At 43.2% G+C, this 20,264-nt stretch overlaps 2 protein-coding genes across 2 annotated transcripts in view; one reads left to right on the plus strand and one right to left on the minus strand.

The window, feature by feature from the left end:
- Positions 1-20,264, minus strand: part of LOC130203038 (serine/arginine repetitive matrix protein 2-like) — a 132,298-nt gene that overhangs the window by 85,472 nt on the left and 26,562 nt on the right. The gene's annotated exons all lie outside the window — the stretch shown is intronic.
- Positions 1,873-3,871, plus strand: LOC130202959 (zinc metalloproteinase nas-4-like). The gene is made up of 8 exons (XM_056428854.1): positions 1,873-1,902; positions 1,984-2,028; positions 2,129-2,175; positions 2,295-2,370; positions 2,450-2,564; positions 3,144-3,316; positions 3,517-3,598; positions 3,724-3,871. Exons 2-8 carry the CDS (start codon positions 1,998-2,000, stop codon positions 3,869-3,871), a joined length of 672 nt encoding a protein of 223 aa, XP_056284829.1. The 5' UTR covers positions 1,873-1,902; positions 1,984-1,997.

The raw sequence follows: 20,264 nt of genomic DNA on the forward strand, positions 1-20,264 counted from the left end.
GTAAACATGGTGTTCAAGTTGTCTAGTTTTTGATTTATGGATGTTTAATAGTGAAATTAAGTTTTTTTATGATTTCTAAAATTAAATAAGACCCTAATTACTAAAGAAAGAGCCTCCATCCTTATTTAAATGTCAATACAGTTTCTTTCTCCAATTTCATTGACAACTGAAAGTTGGGTAGTTTGAGCAACATTTTCTGCAGCCTCTTTACAGTGGCTTTATTTATGATAAGGAAAACACTACATTTGAGGCCAGGTGATAGAAAAACATAATATCTAATAGAAAATAATGCAGTCGGGCTCTGAAACATTCTGTGTTGGTTTTTAAATATTTATTCTCCTATAGATCAACTTTTATTATTTACTGTTATCTCGGGTATTTTTACTCCTCTTCCCACCTCTTTTGTGGAATATTTTTTTATAAATGTATAAACCTCTGGAATTAATTAGGTGATATGCGTTTCAGACATGATTTTTATACCTGTGTTCTCTGGGTGGGAAGTCGGGAAATAGTTTAAATATTCTGTGAAAAACGTTCATATTATTAGAATAATGCTATAAAAGTATTTATTATTATTACACAATGTATTTAAAGCTAAATGTGGCTTCCACAGTTCTAGTATGCCAAAGAAAGTCTTCCAAAGTTTGAGTTTCTCCAGAGTGGCTGGAGGGAGCCCACTGCTCTGAAACACTGGTCATGTATTTATGTTTATGACAATTGATATTAACAATTTGTTTAAGTTAATTTCGAAGTCAAGTAGGTATGAGAGTTGAAGAGGATTCCAAATTTAAAAACAATAAATGTTTACAAAAGTGACTGAGGAGGGCTCATATCCCCCCCCCCTCTAATTTTTTCGGGATCGTGGTCCATGTCGACTCCGAACTATTCATAAATTATGTCCTATTCATTGAATGTGTTGTAACTCTGTAATGATTCCTTCTGTGCACATGACATATATTGCTTCTGTCCATCCTGGAGAGGGATCCTCCTCTGTTGCTCTCCTGAAGGTTTCTTCCCTTTTTTCCCTGTAAAAGTTTTTTTTCTATTTCTTGGGAGTTTTTGTTGTGAGGTCCTGGGACAGGGATGTCGTATGTGTACAGATTGTAAAGCCCCATGAGGCAAATTCGTAATTTGTGATATTGGGCTATATGAAATAAACTGAATTGAATTGAATATCCAAGTTTTCACACAACTGGATGGATGGACTTTGTCCCCCATCACATCCACTGAAACCTCCTTGAGAAACGAGATGAAGCCCTATTTTAATGGACGGTTTAACGTTGCACACCGAACTATTAAGACTTCAGCTGAGAATAGAAGCACAACAACAGAAAGAAAGAGTATAACGACAAACACCTGTCTCATAATCAGTGTGAAGTGATCACACCTGCTCAGCAAGCCCGCTGGATCACGTCTCCTCCAGATAAAGGTTCGGCCGAGGCGTTTAGTGAGCACTGCTCCTGTCTTTGTTGAGGTCCTGCTTCACTATGTGGTTTCTGGTTTTCATCTGCATGGTCACTGGTAAGAACTGAAGCCTTCAAACTCTGTATTGTGCTTAGCTGTGATAATCATTATCATATGCTCTCTCCTTGCAGCTGTTGGTGGTGTGCCTGTTCATCCAACCCAGGAGGCCACAGGTGTGTGTTTGCTAGACTGATGTGGTCTTTATTCATTTATTTACTACACTAATATATAAATATTTGACTTTCTTTCAACAGATAATGTAACTTCTCTGCTTAATGTGACGATGCCAGCCAAGATTTGTATGTTTTACTCTCAATGTATCCTACATGCCAAAATGTATTACAAAATGATTTAAATGACCAGAATTATATATATTTTTTCATTCAGTTGACATGGTCTCTGTAAATCACACCCAGAATGGGACTAGTCCTCAAGCAGGTCGGTGCCATTTATATACATTTTCTTGAAGTTATATTTATTTTATAAAGGATGTCATTTAAAATTCTCCGATTTCTGCAGGTACGGCGACTTCAATGCTTGAGCAACAGCAGACCAGTGCAGAAGGTAGACTTGATATGTTAAATATATGTACTTCTATAAACGACAATACATTTACTTCTAGAAACGACTGTTTTCAACACTGACGTTTTTCATTGTGTCGTAGAACTTGAAGACAATCAAAATGTCGAAGAGGGAGATATGTTGACTCTGGTAAGATGGAGAATTTAGGAATATCTCCAGCATGAGGGGAAATGCACTTTTTTTTTAAAATTCGCATTAATGCACTAAAACCCGAGTTGTGTGAAACTAGTAGTGATGTCCGTCTTAAGTTCCAGGAGGACAGGAACGCTGTACAGAGTGTGTGGTCGGACGCCATCATGCCGTACACCATCAGTGATGCGCTGGGTGGGTTTTTGTTGCTTCAACGTCTCTGACCAATAAGAGTGCAGAGAATATAACTTTTTTTTTTTCTCTCGCGCAACAGCCGACCGAAAGGATAACATCCTCTCTGCCTTCAAGATGATATCGGATGTGTCCTGCATTCGCTTCGTACCGCACACCACGGAGTTCAACGTCCTCAACATCGAAGATGGCAAAGGGTGAGTTCATCCATATCACAAAGAATATTTTGTCTCATTTGTATTAAGCCAAGCCGCCAAACGCGCATGCATATGATCTGGATTCATAAATGCACTTTTCAAATTGCAAAATTGATTCACAGAAGGAATATTCTTACTTAAATGTTGTAATGGTAAAACCAACTCTACTTTAGAAATAAGTTTAGCTGTATAATTGTACTGGAAGTAGGTTAAATGGGATTGTTGTGATCACTTCTCTTGGACCATGTTATGAGTCTGATTGACTTGTCCCTGTACACAAGCAGTTGGTCTTCAGTAGTAAATGCTAGTATAGTTCCACTAACTGTAATGTGTCTAATGAGGACACTATTCATGGGAAGATGCTGCTGAACTTTATAGATTAAACTCTCCTCCCTTATGTTGAGGTGGACATTAGCAGGTAGATCACAGCCTACAAACATTGAGGCGTATGGCTTGGTGAGAAGTTGATGTTTAATGTCAATAGTGGTGCTCGCCTGAAGAAGCTTAAACCAAAACTGGGCTTCTTTTTGGTGGTACTGTAACTCGTCTCTCGCCCCGCCGGCTTCTGTCTCTCTCCAGCTGCGCCTCCTTCGTCGGTTGTCAAGGAGGAGAACAGCCGCTGTATTACAGCAGCAAGTGTAGAGTGGGGAACCTCTGCCATGAACTCATTCACGCTCTGGGTCTGCACCACGAACACACCCGCGAGGACCGGGACGAGCACATCACGGTGCAGTGGGAGAGCATCGTGCCAGGTGGGACGCGTCCTCAAATTTGTAATTTGTCTGGGTGTGCATTTTATCCAGTTTATTTTTATTAAAGGCTTCACAATCAGTTCTTTAGACTATGAAAATGTGCATTGAAATGTAGAAGATTGGTATTATACCTTTGGACAATGCTACTGTATGATTGTGACTGAACAAGACTAAATGAATTGGTCATTTCTGCTTTAAAGGGAAAGAATCAAACTTCAAGGTGCAACAGGGAAACACTCAGAACCTGCCGTATGACATCAACTCCATAATGCACTATGGGCCGTAAGTCATTGCCTCATTTAGTTGGACCCTTCTAATGATGCATGTCATCGATATTTATTCTTTTGGGAGAATTATTATAAATCTGGATGCTTTGGCTATGTGTAAGCAGTTTGGGTTTATTGCAGGTATTTCTTCAGTCAAGATGGGAGTCAGACTGTGGTGCCCAAGCAGAGTGGGGCGGACATGGGTCAGCGAACACACCTCAGCGATCTGGATATCAAGAGACTAAACAAACTCTATCACTGTGGTAAGTTCTTCACTGTCGTGTCATAGGATTTAGTGTCTGTCATGGCAGACGGGAGTGTCTCAACAATACAAGAGATTCTCTTCCTTTTAGGATTTGTATATATATATTTTTTTCTCATGCTGTTAATGCTAAAAGTACTTTATTTCTTCCAGATGGTCGGATGTAACCCCAATGAGCTTCATTTACTGACCTGCATTGTGAGATTTAATAAAATGCATAAAATCTGCCTTGTTGTTTCTCGCCACCTGTAGCTGCTGAACAAACTGCATCACACTAGACCTGATGGTTCTGGACGCTCCTATAAAATTACTAAATGGTCTCGGGCCTGAATTAATTTGCGTTTGTTTACATTTGTACGTTACAAATTATCTGGACCCCTCGGGTCATCTGGGGAGATGTAACTTTTTTCCTCGGCTCAACCGAGCATGTAGAAGCAGCTTTGAGAGTCTCAGCTCTGACTAGACCTAAGGGCTGCAGAATGTGTCACTTAAAGAGGGCATAAAACATTAGCTACAGTTTACAATTAATTTAAATGCTTTCTCCTTCAACTATTTTACTGTTACACAAAATGTAGCAAAAGTGTATTGTACATTTAGTTTTTGGCAATAATATACCTACATGTGATGTCAGGGCTGTATTGTATAAATATTCTCAACATTTACAAATAAAGCACTAACACAATCTAAGAATAGTTGGTAGTAGGAATATTCCACGATCCAGACCTCGATGATCCATCAGGCAGGATCTATGACATCTCATGGGGTCCATCGGACTGAAGTCAAAATACTCCAGGGAGAAAGCAAAGTTTGTAATGTGCAATAGAGATGCAAATTCATCCATAAGAGGAGTGAGGTGCTCAGTGTATCCTAAAATGTTCCCCCAGCAGCCTATTGGCCTATAGCAGCATATCAAGGGGCTGGACCAGGGCAAACCTGATTCGGCCCTAACTAAGCTCTGTCAAAGGAAAGTCTTGAGTCTACTCTTAAATGAGGTGACTGTCTGCCTCCCGGACTGAAGGTGGAAGCTGGTTCCAAAAAAGAGGAGCTTGATAACTGAAGGCTCTGGCTCCCATCCTACTTTTTAAGATAAAGGACAAGTCCCGATCCAAGATAACGCCAGGCTTCTTTACAGTGGTGTTGGATGCCAGGGCAATGCCATCTACAGAAACCACATCACCAGATAATTGATCTCTGAGGTGCTCAGGGCCGAGTAAAATTACTTCAGTTTTGTCAAAGTTTAACATCAATAAGTTGCAGGTCATCCATGTTTTTTATGTCTAAGACATGCTTGAATTTTAGTGAGCTGGTTTGATCAATAGATAAATTGATTATCATCTGCATAAAAATGAAAGTTTATGGAGTGTTTCCTGATAATATTGCCCAAAGGAAGCATGTATAAGGTAAATAAAATTGGCCCAAGCACAGAACCTTGTGGAACTCCGTGACTAACGTTGTTCATAGAGGCTTCATCGTTTACAAATACAAACGGATCCATCTGATAAATAGGATTTAAACCAACTTAGTGCGGTGCCTGAAATGCCAATCGACTGCTCCAGTCTCTGTAATAGGATGTCATGGTCAGTAGTGTCGAACGCAGCACTAAGGTCTAACAAGACCAGTACAGAGATGAGTCCATCTGATGTCATTTGTAATTTTCACCAGTGCTGTCTTGGTGCTGTGGTGTTTTCTAAATCCTGACAAACTCCTCAAATAAATTTATGATGTAGAAAATCATAACTAATTTTCGACCACTTTCTCAAGGATCTTGGAGAGGAAGGGGAGGTTAGAGATCGGTCTGTAGTTAGCCAACACCTCTGGATCCAGAGTGGGCTTCTTCAGGAGAGGTTTAATGACAGCTACTTTGAAGGAATGTGGTACAAGGCCTGTTAGCAAAGACACATTAATAATATCTAATAGAGAGCTGCCAATTAAAGACGGAACGTCTTTAAGCAGTCTTGTAGGGATGGAGTCCAAGAGACAGGTAGACGGTTTAGAAGTAGAAACCGGTGAAGAAAGTTGGTCAAGGTTGATGGGAGAAAAGCCATCCAAATATACACCAAGGCATTCATCGGTTTCCAAGGCCACTACACTTGACAGATCGGCACTGGTTAAGGGCAGGAGATTATTAATCTTGCCTCTCATAGTTAGAATCTCTTCATTAAAGAAGTTCATAAAGTCATTACCACTGAGGTCTATAGGAATACTCGGCTCCACAGAGCTGTGACTCTGTGTCAGCCTGGCTACAGTGCTGAAGAGAAACCTGGGGTTGTTCTTATTTTTCTCTATAACTGATGAGTAATAGGCTGCTCTGGCATTACGGAGGGCCTTCTTATATATTTTAAGACTATCTCGCCAAACGAAGCGGGATTCTTCCAGATTAGTTGAATGCCATATACTTTCAAGCTTTCATGATGTTTGCTTTAGTTTGCAGGTCTGAGGGTTATACCAGGGAGCAAACCTCCTCTGCCTCACTGTCTTCTTCTTCAGAGGGGCTATCGAGTCCAGTGTCACTCAGTGAGCCTGTGGCACTATCAACAAGATGATCAATCAAGTTAGACCAGGAGTCCTCCGTTATATTGAGACGTGGTATTGAATCAAATGCAGAAGGAATCACTTCTTTAAATTTAGCTACAGCACTGTCAGTTAGACATCTGGTGTAGAAACTTTTGACTAATGGTGTACACTCCGGTAGTATAAACTCAAAAGTTATGAGGTTGTGGTCTGACAACAGGATATTCTGTGGGAAGACCTTCAAATGCCATATGTAAAAACAAGATCAAGGGTATGACCAAAGCAGTGAGTGGGTTTCTGTACTCTGACAGAAGCTAATCGAGTCCAACAATGAGATGAATGCAGCACTAAGGCAATCATTATCAACATCCACATGCATATTAAAATCTCCTACAATAATAACTTTATCAGTTTTAAGAACTAAACTTGATATAAACTCTGAGAATTCAGATTTAAACTCTGAATATGGACCTGCTGGCCGGTACAGTATCACAAATATAATTGTCTGTAATGTTTTCCAGGTTGGATGTGAAAGACTAAGAACAAGGCTTTCAAATGAGTTGTAGTTTAATTTAGGTTTAGGATTTATTAATAGGCTTGAGTCAAAGATGGCTGCTACTCCACCTCCGCGGCTGGTGAGTATTAATATGACTTGGAGGAGTCAATTGATTTAGGCTGACATATTCTTCATGACTCAGCCAGATTTCAGTAAGACAAGATAAATCAATGTGATTATCTGATATTAAATCATTTACTAATACAGCTTTCGATGACAGAGATCTAATATTTAGGAGTCCACATTTAATTCTCCTGTTGTGTTGCACTGCTGAATTAGTGGTGTTAACTTTTATGAGGTTATTTTGGATGACTCCTCTTCTGCTTATTTTTGATATAATTAATTTAAGTTCAAGTGGCCGTGGGACTGACACAGTCTCTATGGAGCTCTGGGGGGACTGGGTGAGAGGGGGCGGGGGAGGAATGTGCTATGGGAGGGGGGGTGACAGGGTCATGGGCAGTGGCGGTGCGTCCATAGAGGGCGCTAGGGCGCCGCCCCTCTTAAAATTTTGAGATGAAAAAATAAAAAATAATACATCCTGTCAAAAAACATTATATGCCAAATCATTTAAATAGTAAATATACCGTGTTGACACGCTAAATGTGTGTGGGAGACCGTCAGCCTGTCAACAACCACTTAAGTTAATGTGAAAAAATATAATATATCGCCACTCATCCTCACGGAGAGAAGCCCCTCCCCATTTTCGGGGCACCGGCCAAACGTGTGTGTGCGGCAGCGAGTAAACATTTCACAGTCGTTTCGGCAAGGACGACTTCTCATTGGCGGATGAAACGTGAATCTTGGGGCACAAAAATGTGCGCTCTGGCCAATGACATCGTTTTATTATTTCACGTGACTGGACTATTCGGCAGATCAAAGACGTATCGTTCCCTCAGCCAGAGAGCTCCACAGAGCTACGGGGGCAGGTTGCTAACGGAGCTGTCAGCTGGAGCTCAGTGAGTAATGCGCTGTTTAGTTTCCCCTGTCTGTTGTTCCAAAGTCCTGGGACTGAAACTCTCTGGACTACAACGGGGTGAGGGATCTAAAGAGCTGCAGACAAGTGTAAAGCACGAATCTTGCCGCAGTTATCTAGCTAAGAGCATGGAGCTAACTCGCTAACAGCCTGAAGCTAACCCTGTTTGCAGAGCAGAGCAGCAGAAGGAGACCGAACTGGCATCGAAAACACAACAAAGAAGTTCTGAAAAACAGACACATTCCCTCAAGAATAATGGAAACAGGCTGGTTACAGACATGATTGACTTTAACCAGATAGTTATTGAGAAGTTTGACCACTTTAAAGAGAGGAGGCTACTTTTCTTTACACGTAGTGAGGGTGGGACCACCCTGAGCTCCATCAGAAGGTGTTCAAAGTCTAAACCAGGAACACCTCCATCTGTTTTAACCAATCACTGCTGCTGTCGTGAGCCCAGAGGGTGGGACCACCCTGAGCTCCAACGATGAGACGGACAAAGATTAAACCGAGTGACGTCTCCATCTATATTATCTAATCACGCTGGCTCTGAAAGATATAAAGAGCCATGTTCTCCTGGAGAACTCCAGTCTGTTATTGAACGATGCTTTGAGCTGACTTCATCCAGGCCCGTGCTGCACGTTAAATGTTTTGTGTCTTTGGACTTTTTGTTCTACCACACTTAATTAAATCCACTTTGTTTTGAATTTTACTTTGCCGTCCTGGTCATCTTTTCCCAACCTTTGACGGGACACGCAAAGTAACTTCTGTAGAGTAGAATACCAAAACCGTCACATTCTTCAATGGCGATAAACTAATTCTGGAAGATGGCAAAGTGGTGAGCTGTGTGGCGGCCTTTGTTCCTTTCTCACACGTACGTTTTTTGTTTTCCCATGGTTGTATTTCGGTGCTGCATTGACCCGATCAAAGATGTGAATGTAGATCTTCTCCATTTGGATCACTCGGGTGTACTACTAGCTCCTCCTGTCGGCCGTCTGATAGGTTTCAGTACAAGTGGGACAACGGTTATTGTGCAGCTAAACACTCAATACTCTGCTTTCTCCCCGGAGTCCTTTTGACCTCACGTCTCATGGGGTCATCGGACCCTACGAGACGGCATAGATCCTATCTGCCTGATGGAGCATCGAGGTCTGGGTCGTGGAATTCCTGCTACCGACTACGCCACTGTCCTGTTGAGACTCCGCCCACTCCTCTCTACCGCCATCTGCCTGATGGATTGTGGAGGTCTCCATCGTGGAATATGCCTACTATTAACTATTCATACAGTGTCATATTCATTGAATGTATTTTAACTCTAAATCTGTCCTTCTGGTCACATGACATCTATTGCACCTGTCCATCCTGGAGAGGGATCCTCCTCTGTTGCTCCCCTGATGGTTTCTTTCCTTTTTTTCCCCTTGAAGGGTTATTTCGGAGTTTTTCCTGATCCGATGCGAGGTTTTGGGGCAGGGATGTCTATGTGTACAGATTGTAACGCACTGAGACAAATTTGTATTTTGTGAAATTGGGCTATACAAATAAACTGAATACTGAGGAATGTTGCTTGTATACCATTTGTGTGGTACATTTCAGGAAAAAGTAGCTTTACACTAAACAACGTACATACATGTTTACAATACAGCCTAAACATCACAGAACTAGTGCATGTAGGAATATTATGGCCCCAGATGCTTTGTAACGTAAAAACAAATTAATTTAGGCCCGAGACCATTTAGTGATGTAAAGGAGTGTCCAGAACCAACGGGTCTAGTGTGATGCAGTTAGAAACAACAAGGCAGGATTTTATGTATTTTATTAAATCTCACATAAATGCAGGTCAGCAAATGAAGATCACTGCGGTTTCCAATTACCTGGAAGAAATAACGACTTCTTACAACGGGAGCATGAACAGCACAAGTAAAAAAAGTCCAAGAGGAAGAGAGTCTGTATTGTTGGGACACTCCCGTCTGCCATGACCGACACTGAACAGAGTTATGAGACGACTGTGGAGTGAAGAAGTTTACAGTGATAGAGTTTGTTCAGTCTCTTGATGTCCAGATCGCTGAGGTGTGTTCGCTGACCCATGTCCGCCCCACTCTGCTTGGGCACCACAGTCTGACTCCCATCTTGACTGAAGAAATACCTGCAATAAAAACAACTTGCTGTTAAACATAGCCAAAGCAACTTGATCTATAATAATTATCCAAAAAGAAAACAAGCCAAAAACATGATTATTGTATGTAGATGAGATGCATCATTAGAACGGTCAAACTAAATGAGGCAATGACTTACGGCCCATAGTGCATTATGGAGTTGATGTCATACGGCAGGTTCTGAGTGTTTCCCTGTTGCACCTTGAAGTTTGATCGTTTCCCTTTAAAGCAGAAATGACCAATTCATTTAGTCTTGTTCAGTCACGTCAATAGTCTAATTAAAAAACTGCTTGTGAAGCCTTTAACCAAATAAAAATAAACAGGATACATGAGATTGCAGAAGCACAGCCAGACATCTGGGTCAGCTAGTGAGTCTCAAAGAGGGCATTGCATTAGAGGATGCGTCCCACCTGGCACGATGTTCTCCCACTGCACCGTGATGTGCTCGTCCCGGTCCTCGCGGGTGTGTTCGTGGTGCAGACCCAGAGCGTGAATGAGCTCATGGCAGAGGTTCCCCACTCTACACTTGCTGGCATAATACAGCGGCTGGTCTCCTCCTTGACAACCGACGAAGGAGGCGCAGCTGGAGAGAGACAGAAGCCGGCGGGGCGAGAGACGAGTTACAGTACCACCAAAAAGAAGCCCAGTTTTGGTTTAAGCTTCTTCAGTCGAGCACCACATTAAAACTTCACCAAGCCATACGCCTCAATGTTTGTAGGATGTGATCTACCTGCTAATGTCCACCTCAACATAAGGGAGGAGAGTTTAACTGACAACGTTCAGCAGCATCTTCCCATCAATAGTGTCCTCATTAAACACATAACAGGAGTTAGAGAAACTATACTAGCATTCACTACTGAAGTCTAAATATAAACATTACAGAGCAACTGCTTTTGCACTGGGACAATTCAATCAGACTGTGGGAAAGAAACAAATCTCAGGCTTTAAACATGGTCCAAGAGATGTGATCACAACAATCCATGTTGACCTATTTTCTGTACAAATTATTGTTAGTTTTAAGATGCTATTGATAATGAACAAAAACATCATGTATATTTATTAAATATCGGCTTTGCTTAATACTAGAGACAAAATATGCTTTGAGATATGGATGAACTCACCCTGTGCTGTCTATGAAGTTGATGAAGTTGAACTCCGTGGTGTGCGGTACGAAGCGAATGCAGGAGACATCCGATATCATCTTGAAGGCAGCGAGGATGTTATCCTTTCGGTTAGCTGTCGAGTGAAGGAATAAAAAAGGTTGTCGGATCCGATTCTGCACTCGCTCTTATTGGTCAGACAACAACCCACCCAGCGCATCACTGATGTAGTACGGCATGATGCCGCCCACCCACAGGCTCTGCACAGCGTTCCTGTCCACCTGCAACTAAAGACAGACATCACTACTAGTTTCACACAACTCGGGCTCTAGTGCGTTAATAAGAATATTTAGAGAAGATGTTAATATCAAGTGCATTTCACCTCATTGAGATATCACTATTCCCCATCTTACCCGAATCACAATATCTCCCTCTTCGACATTTTGATTGTCTTCAAGTTCTACGACAACGAAAAAAGTCACTGTTGAAAACAGTCGTTTCTAGAAGTAAATGTGTCGTCGTTTCTACAATGACATATATTTAACATATCAAGTCTACCTTCTGCACTGGTCTGCTGCTGCTCAAGCATTGAAGTCACCGTACCTGCACACATCGGAGAATTTTAAATCACATCCTTTATAATAAAAATAACTTCAAGAAAATGTATATAAATGGCACCGACCTGCCTCAGGACCAGTCCCATTCTGGGTGTGATTTACAGAGACCATGTCAACTGAATGAAAGAAAAAATATATATATAATTCTGGTCATTTATATAATTTTGTAATTAATTTTGGCATGTAGGTTATATTAGGAGTAAAACATACAAGACTTGGCTGGCATCGTCACATTAAGCAGAGAAGTTACATTATCTGTTGAAAGAAAGTCAAACATTTGTATATTAAGTGTACTAAATAAATGAATAAAGTGCACATCAGTCTAGCGAACACACACCTGTGGCCTCCTGGGTTGGATGAACAGGCACACCACCAACAGCTACAAGGAGAGAGCATATGATAATGATTATCAGATCATCACAATACAGAGTTTGAAGGCTTCAGTTTCTTACCAGTGACCATGCAGATGAAAACCAGAAACCACATAGTGAAGCAGGACCTCAACAAAGACAGGAGCAGTGCTCACAAAACGCCTCGGCCGAACCTTTATCTGGAGGAGACGTGATCCAGCGGGCTTGCTGAGCAGGTGTGATCACTTCACACTGATTATGAGACAGGTGTTTGTCGTTATACTCTTTCTTTCTGTTGTCCTGATTACATTACATGTCATTTAGCAGACGCTTTTATCCAAAGTGACTTACAATAAGTGCATTTAACCTAGAGTACAAATTAACAACAAGAATACAGAAAGTAATATTTCCTCAACATAGTCGAACTACAAAAGTACCATAATAAGAGCTATTTTAAGTGCCACTGAAGTGCTAATCTGTGTTTTAATCCAGATATAGTCGGAAAAGATGTGTTTTTAGTTTCCGGCGGAAGCTGTAGAGACTTTCTGCTGTCCTGATGTCAGTGGGGAGCTCGTTCCACCACTGAGGAGCCAGGACAGCAAACAGTCTGGATTTCGAGTGATTAGCTCGAAGTGCAGAAGTCACAAGTCGGTTGGCTGTTGCCGAGCGGAGCCAACGTGCCGGGGTGTACGGTGTGACCATATCCCGGATGGAGACGGGGCCCGATCCGTTCAGAGCACGGTACGCCAGAACCAATGTTTTGAAGCGGATGCGGGCGGCCACCGGTAACCAGTGAAGAGAGCGGAGGAGCAGAGTGGTGTGGGTGAATGTCGGGAGTCTGAAGATCAGTCAAGCTGCTGCATTCTGGATGAGCTGCAGAGGTCGGATGGCCTTAGCAGGTAGACCAGCCAGGAGGGAGTTGCAGTAGTCGAGGCGTGAAATGACCAGAGCCTGGACCAGAACCTGTGTCGCCTTCTGAGTAAGAAGAGGCCGTATTCTCCTGATGTTGTGCAGCATGTACCTACAGGAACGCGTCGTCGCAGTGATATTGGCCGTCAGGGAGAGTTGACTGTCGAGTGTCACCCCGAGGTTCCTGGCAGTCAGGGTCGGGGCCAACACAGAGCTGGTGAAGGTGGTAGTCAGGTCGTGGGTGGGGGAGCCTTTCCCTGGAAGGAATAGTAGCTCGGTCTTGTCAGGGTTGATTTTCAGGTGGTGCGCAGACATCCATTGAGAGATGTCGGTCAGACAGGCAGAGATTCGCACCGCCACCTGTGTTTCGGACGGTGGAAATGAGAAGATCAGTTGGGTATCATCGGCATAGCTATGGTGGGAGAAGCCATGCGAACGAATGACAGAGCCGAGAGAATTAGTGTACAGAGAGAAGAGGAGGGAACCCAGGCTGGAGCCTTGAGGAACCCCAGTAGTGAGAGGACAAGGATCAGACACAGATCCTCTCCAAGTTACCCGGTAAGTGCGGCCGTTGAGGTAGGATGAGAAAAGGGCGAGTGCAGTGCCTGAGATACCCAGGTCCTGAAGAGAAGAGATAAGGATCTGGTGGTTCACGGTGTCAAATGCTGCAGAAAGGTCTAGAAGGATAAGGACAGAGGAGAGAGAGGATACTCTAGCAGTGTGAAGCTGTTCAGAGGCAGCTAGGAGGGCAGTCCCTGTTGAATGACCGGCCTTGAATCCAGACTGGTGAGGGTCAAGAAGGTTGTTGCTCTGGAGGTAGGAGGACACTTGGTTAAAGAGAGCTCGCTCCAGAGTTTTGGAGAGAAAAGGAAGAAGAGAGACCGGTCTGTAGTTGTTGACTTCAGACGGGTCGAGCGTGGGTTTCTTCAGGAGAGGGTTGACTCTCGCCTCCTTCAGAGAGTTAGGGAAACAGCTAGTTGAGAGGGAGCTGTTAATAAGATGGGTGAGAAAGGTCAGAAGGTCAGGAGCAATAGCCTGGAGAATGTGAGACGGGACGGGGTCAAGGGCGCAGGTGGTCGGCCGAGCGGAGGTCACCAAGCTAATAACTTGATTGGGAGACAAGGAGGTGAAAGAGGAAAGAGGGTGATGAAGAAGAAGCTGGTGTTGGCGGAGTGATAGAAGATGGATTAGTAAAGGAGGAGCGTATGTCGTCTATCTTGTTTGTAAAGTAGTCGACAAAGTGGCTCGGCAAAAGGGTGGAAGGAGGAGGGGGAAAAGATGAAGAGTTTTTTGGGGCTAAGAAGACTGCATTTTTCTAATGTAGAAAGCTTTTGGCTGCAGAGATAGAGGCAGAGAATGAGGCGAGAAGAGATTGATAGAAGAGCAGGTCTACCGCTTGATTCAATTTTCGCCATTTCAAGGTGGCTCTCTCGGCGCGCACCGAGTCAGACAACCACGAAGCCGGAGAGGATTTCCGAACCGGTCGTGTCTTAAAAGGACAAAGAGAATGAAGAGATGAAGACAGGGAAGAGAGGAGTGTCTGTGGCAGAGTTAGGCTGCATGAGTGGCAAGGAGTCAGTTGAGGGGAGAGCAGATAGGACAGAGGACATCACACGATGGAGCCGCTCCTCTCCAACGGGTGTGGCCCGGTGACTTTGACGGGAAACGCAAAGTAACTTCTGCAGAGCAGAAGACCAAAAGTCACATTCTTCAATGGCGACAAACTAATTCTGGAAGATGGCAAAGTGGTGAGCTGTGTGGTCGCCTTTGTTCCTTTCTCACACGTACGTTTTTTGTTTTCCCATGGTTGTATTTCGGTGCTGCATTGACCTGATCAAAGATGTGAATGTAGATCTTCTCCATTTGGATCACTCGGGTGTATTACTAGCTCCTCCTGTCGGCCGTCTGACAGGTTTCAGTACAAGTGGGACAACGGTTGGTGTGTTATCGTTGTAAACTTGTTATTGTGCAGCTAAACACTCAATACTCTGCTTTCTCCCCGGAGTCCTTTTGACTTCACGTCTCATCGGACCCTACGAGACGGCATGGATCCTATCTGCCTGATGGATCATCGAGGTCTGGGTCGTGGAATTCCTGCTACCGACTACGCCACTGTCCTGTTGAGACTCCGCCCACTCCTCTCTACCGCCGTTTGCCTGATGGATCGTGGAATATGCCTACACTGTCATATTCATTGAATGTATTTTAACTCTAAATCTGTCCTTCTGTACACATGACATCTATTGTTCTGTCCATCCTGGAAAGGGTTCCTCCTCTTTTGCTCTCCTGAAGGTTTCTTCCCTTTTTTTCCCCCTGAAGGGTTATTTGGGAGTTTTTCCTGATGCGAGGTTTTGGGGCAGGGATGTCTGTGTACAGATTGTAAAGCACTGAGACAAATTTGTATTTTGTGAAATTGGGCTATACAAATAAACTGAATACTGAGGAATGTTGCTTGTTCACCATTTGTGTGGTACATTTCAGAAAAAAGTAGCTTTACACTAAACAACGTACATACATGTTTACAATACAGCCTAAACATCACAGAACAACTAGTGCATGTAGGAATATTATGGCCCCAGATGCTTAACGTAAAAACAAATTAATTTAGGCCCGAGACCATTTAGTGATGTAATGGAGCGTCCAGAACCATCGGGTCTAGTGTGATGCAGTTAGAAACAACAAGGCAGGATTTTATTAAATCTCACATAAATGCAGGTCAGCAAATGAAGATCACTGCGGTTTCCAATTACCTGGAAGAAATAACAAATTACAACGGGAGTATAAACAGCACAAGTAAAAAAAGTCCAAGCAGAAGAGAGTCTGTATTGTTGGGACACTCCCGTCTGCCATGACCGACACTGAACAGAGCTATGAGACGACAGTGGAGTGAAGAAGTCAACAGTGGTAGAGTTTGTTCAGTCTCTTGATGTCCAGATCGCTGAGGTGTGTTCGCTGACCCATGTCCGCCCCACTCTGCTTGGGCACCACAGTCTGACTCCCATCTTGACTGAAGAAATACCTGCAATAAAACCAACTTGCTGTTAAACATAGCCAAAGCAACTTGATCAATAATAATTATCCAAAAAGAATACAAGCCAAAAACATGATTATTGTATGTAGATGACATGCATCATTAGAACGGTCAAACTAAATGAGGCAATGACTTACGGCCCATAGTGCATTATGGAGTTGATGTCATACGGCAGGTTCTGAGTGTTTCCCTGTTGCACCTTGAAGTTTGATTGTTTCCCTTTAAAGCAGAAATGACCAATTAATTTAGTCTTGTTAAGTCACATCAATAGTCAAACTAAAAAACTGCTTGTGAAGCCTTTAACCAAATAAAAATAAACAGGATAAATGAGTTTGCAGAAGCACAGCCAGACATCTGGGTCAGCTAGTGAGTCTCAAAGAGGGCATTGCATTAGAGGACGCGTCCCACCTGGCACGATGTTCTCCCACTGCACCGTGATGTGCTCGTCCCGGTCCTCGCGGGTGTGTTCGTGGTGCAGACCCAGAGCGTGAATGAGCTCATGGCAGAGGTTCCCCACTCTACACTTGCTGGCGTAATACAGCGGCTGGTCTCCTCCTTGACAACCGACGAAGGAGGCGCAGCTGGAGAGAGACAGAAGCCGGCGGGGCAAGAGACGAGTTACAGTACCACCAAAAAGAAGCCCAGTTTTGGTTTAAGCTTCTTCAGTCGAGCACCACATTAAAACTTCAACAAGCCATACGCCTCAATGTTTGTAGGATGTGATCTACCTGCTAATGTCCACCTCAACATAAGGGAGGAGAGTTTAACTGACAACGTTCAGCAGCATCTTCCCATCAATAGTGTCCTCATTAAACACATAACAGGAGTTAGAGAAACTATACTAGCATTCACTACTGAAGTCTAAATATAAACATTACAGAGCAACTGCTTTTGTTCCGGGACAATTCAACCAGACTCTTTGTGGGAAAGAAACAAATCTCAGGCTTTAAACATGGTCCAAGAGATGTGATCACAACAATCCATGTTGACCTACTTTCTGTACAATTTATTGTTAGTTTTAAGATGCTATTGATAATGAACAAAAACATCATGTATATTTATTAAATATCGGCTTTGCTTAATACTAGAGACAAAATATGCTTTGAGATATGGATGAACTCACCCTGTGCTGTCTATGAAGTTGATGAAGTTGAACTCCGTGGTGTGCGGTACGAAGCGAATGCAGGAGACATCCGATATCATCTTGAAGGCAGCGAGGATGTTATCCTTTCGGTTAGCTGTCGAGTGAAGGAATAAAAAAGGTTGTCGGATCCGATTCTGCACTCGCTCTTATTGGTCAGACAACAACCCACCCAGCGCATCACTGATGTAGTACGGCATGATGCCGCCCACCCACAGGCTCTGCACAGCGTTCCTGTCCACCTGCAACTAAAGACGGACATCACTACTAGTTTCACGCAACTCGGGTTCTAGTGCGTTAAGAATATTTAGAGTAGATGTTTATATCAAGTGCATTTCACCTCATTGAGATATCACTATTCTCCATCTTACCCGAATCACAATATCTCCCTCTTCGACATTTTGATTGTCTTCAAGTTCTACGACACAATGAAAAAAGTCACTGTTGAAAACAGTCGTTTCTAGAAGTAAATGTGTCGTCGTTTCTACAATTACATATATTTAACATATCAAGTCTACCTTCTGCACTGGTCTGCTGCTGCTCAAGCATTGAAGTCACCGTACCTGCACAAATCGGAGAATTTTAAATCACATCCTTTATAATAAAAATAACTTCAAGAAAATGTATATAAATGGCACCGACCTGCCTCAGGACCAGTCCCATTCTGGGTGTGATTTACAGAGACCATGTCAACTGAATGAAAAAAATATATATATATAATTCTGGTCATTTAAATAATTTAATTAATTTTGGCATGTAGGTTATATTAGGAGTAAAACATACAAGACTCGACCAGCGTCGTCACATTAAGCAGAGAAGTTACATTATCTATTGAAGGAAAAGGAAAGTCAAATATTTGTCTATTAGTGTACAACAAAATAAATAAGTGCACATCAGTATAACAAACACACACCTGTAGCCTCCTGGGGTGGATGAACAGGCACACCACCAACAGCTGCGAGGAGAGAGCATATGATAATGAAAGCGCAATAACTAGAAAAGGAAAGTTCCTGCTGAAAGCATTGAAGCACAACAACATTGACCTGATCTGCTGACAATCCTTTCAGTGGAAACATATAATTGGAAAAGAAAAACAAAACTCCATTTAAAATATGAATCAATACTCAAGAAAGGGGGGGGGGAAGTCAGAACGAGACAACATAAATTGGGACAAAAAAATTAAGAGGGAGAAACCAGGGTGAAGGGTAGATGAGATCTAATCACTGGGAGTGGCTTTTTGCCAAAATCATTTGTTAAACTCGGTAAAAAAAAAGAGCAGCAAAATAGTATCAATAGAGAGGAATGACTCTTCCGAACGAGCCGATACGTTTGAGTAAATGTGACCTGAGCAACTCTATTCAAAGACACATACGCGCACATGTAGCCATTCACACTTGCTTGTTAACATGCGCACACAGCCATGCACTGAGCTCTGGATCTGATGAAAGCAACCTGTAAACTTCTGAAAATGACAGAAAACCATAACTCCGGTCACTAAATGTCCACATTAGAAGATTCTCAAGGCTTTTGTGAACATTTATATGTCCTAAATGTTTTTTGGGTTTATATATGAGACTAATCACAGTTCAGAAAGTTCTCCAATTTGCTTCAAAATGGTAGTCAGCATTACAATGGAAACAACTTAGCGGAAAGGTGGACTTGCTCCCTCGTTAAGGCTTCTCTAGAAAAATCTGGGAAACTGTTGGATTCCAGTGTCACAAATGTACGACAACAAGATCCCTACTACTTTACGATACCTAAAGAGTTAAATTGCAGCTATAGTGTATATATATATATAAATCTTTTTCGCAACATCCTGACGCAGCTCTCCACTCGGCGATGATCTCACAGCACTAGGCTCCCACACTCATTGAAAACTCCAAAAAGATCAGAAAACACATCAAACTAAAACAGACAGTGAAAGTTTAAAATCCATCTAGTATGAGATGCTTGATGGCGCCGCGGACGGCCGCCTCGGTGCGTGATGTTTTTTGTTGTTTTCGTCTTAAATACTGTTTTCTGCTGTGATTCCCGGAGCTCTTTCACCAGAGAAGAGCTCATGAACATCAGGGGAACAACTCCAGCGGATTTATTTCCAACGTTTTTAACTTCTGTGGAGTTACTGGACATTTTTGTGAAAGGTGTGCTCACCTTCGCTCACGCGGTGAGACGCCGTCGGAGAGGGAAACGTTCAGGGGCGCTTGTGCGGCTACGGAAACGGGGATCTCGTACAGCGCTGCCGGGCATATTTCTCCAATGTCCGCTCACTGTGCAACAAACTGGACGAACTCCAGCTGCTGGTGGGGAGAGACAGAGACTTCTCCTCATCCTCCGTCCTGTGTTTTACGGAATCATGGCTAAGTGGATCGATCCCAGATTCTGCGCTCCAGCTGGCTGGCTTCCAGCTGTTCCGAGCGGACCGGGACACGGAGCTCTCCGGAAAAACAAAGGGTGGAGGAATCTGCTTCTACCTCAACAGCGGCTGGTGCAACGACGTAACGGTGATTCTACAGCACTGTTCGCCGGACCTGGAATCTTTTATCATTCACTGCAAACCCTTCTACTCCCACGTGAGTTCGCTTCATTCATCCTGGCGGAGTTTACATGCCGCTGCAGGAAAGCGTGCAAGAGGCACAGCGGACCCTCGCCGAACAGATACGGTGTGTGGGCGGACCTACCGGACTCTTTAGTTATTGTACTCGGATTTAACAAAGGAAACCTCAGCCACGAACTTCCTAAATATAGACAGTTAATTAAATGCCCTACTAGAGAGAAGAGCATTCTGGACCACTGCTACACAACAATCAGCAGGGCCTATCACGCTGTCCCTCGAGCTGCACTGGGAAACTCTGACCACGTCATGGTTCATCTGATTCCCTCATACAGGCAGAGACTAAAGCTCTGCAAACCTGTGGTGAGGAAGTTCAAGAAGTGGACCAGTGAGGCTCTGGAGGATCTACGGGCGTGCTTGGACTGTACTGACTGGGATGTCTTCAGGACTGCTACCAACAGTCTGGATGAGTACACAGAGGCTGTATCTTCCTACATCAGCTTCTGTGAGGACAGCTGTATTCCATCAGTC

This window comes from Pseudoliparis swirei, chromosome 12 (genome assembly GCF_029220125.1).
Source record: "Pseudoliparis swirei isolate HS2019 ecotype Mariana Trench chromosome 12, NWPU_hadal_v1, whole genome shotgun sequence".
Taxonomy (NCBI): domain Eukaryota; kingdom Metazoa; phylum Chordata; class Actinopteri; order Perciformes; family Liparidae; genus Pseudoliparis; species Pseudoliparis swirei.

Excerpts from the sequence above, each read along its gene's own strand:
- LOC130202959 (XM_056428854.1), top strand. The coding sequence starts at position 1,998 with ATGCTTGAGCAACAGCAGACCAGTGCAGAAG. Across the intron at positions 2,176-2,294 it reads AGGGAGATATGTTGACTCTG|TTCCAGGAGGACAGGAACGC; the intron begins GTAAGATGGAGA and ends GTCCGTCTTAAG. Across the intron at positions 2,565-3,143 it reads AACATCGAAGATGGCAAAGG|CTGCGCCTCCTTCGTCGGTT; the intron begins GTGAGTTCATCC and ends GTCTCTCTCCAG.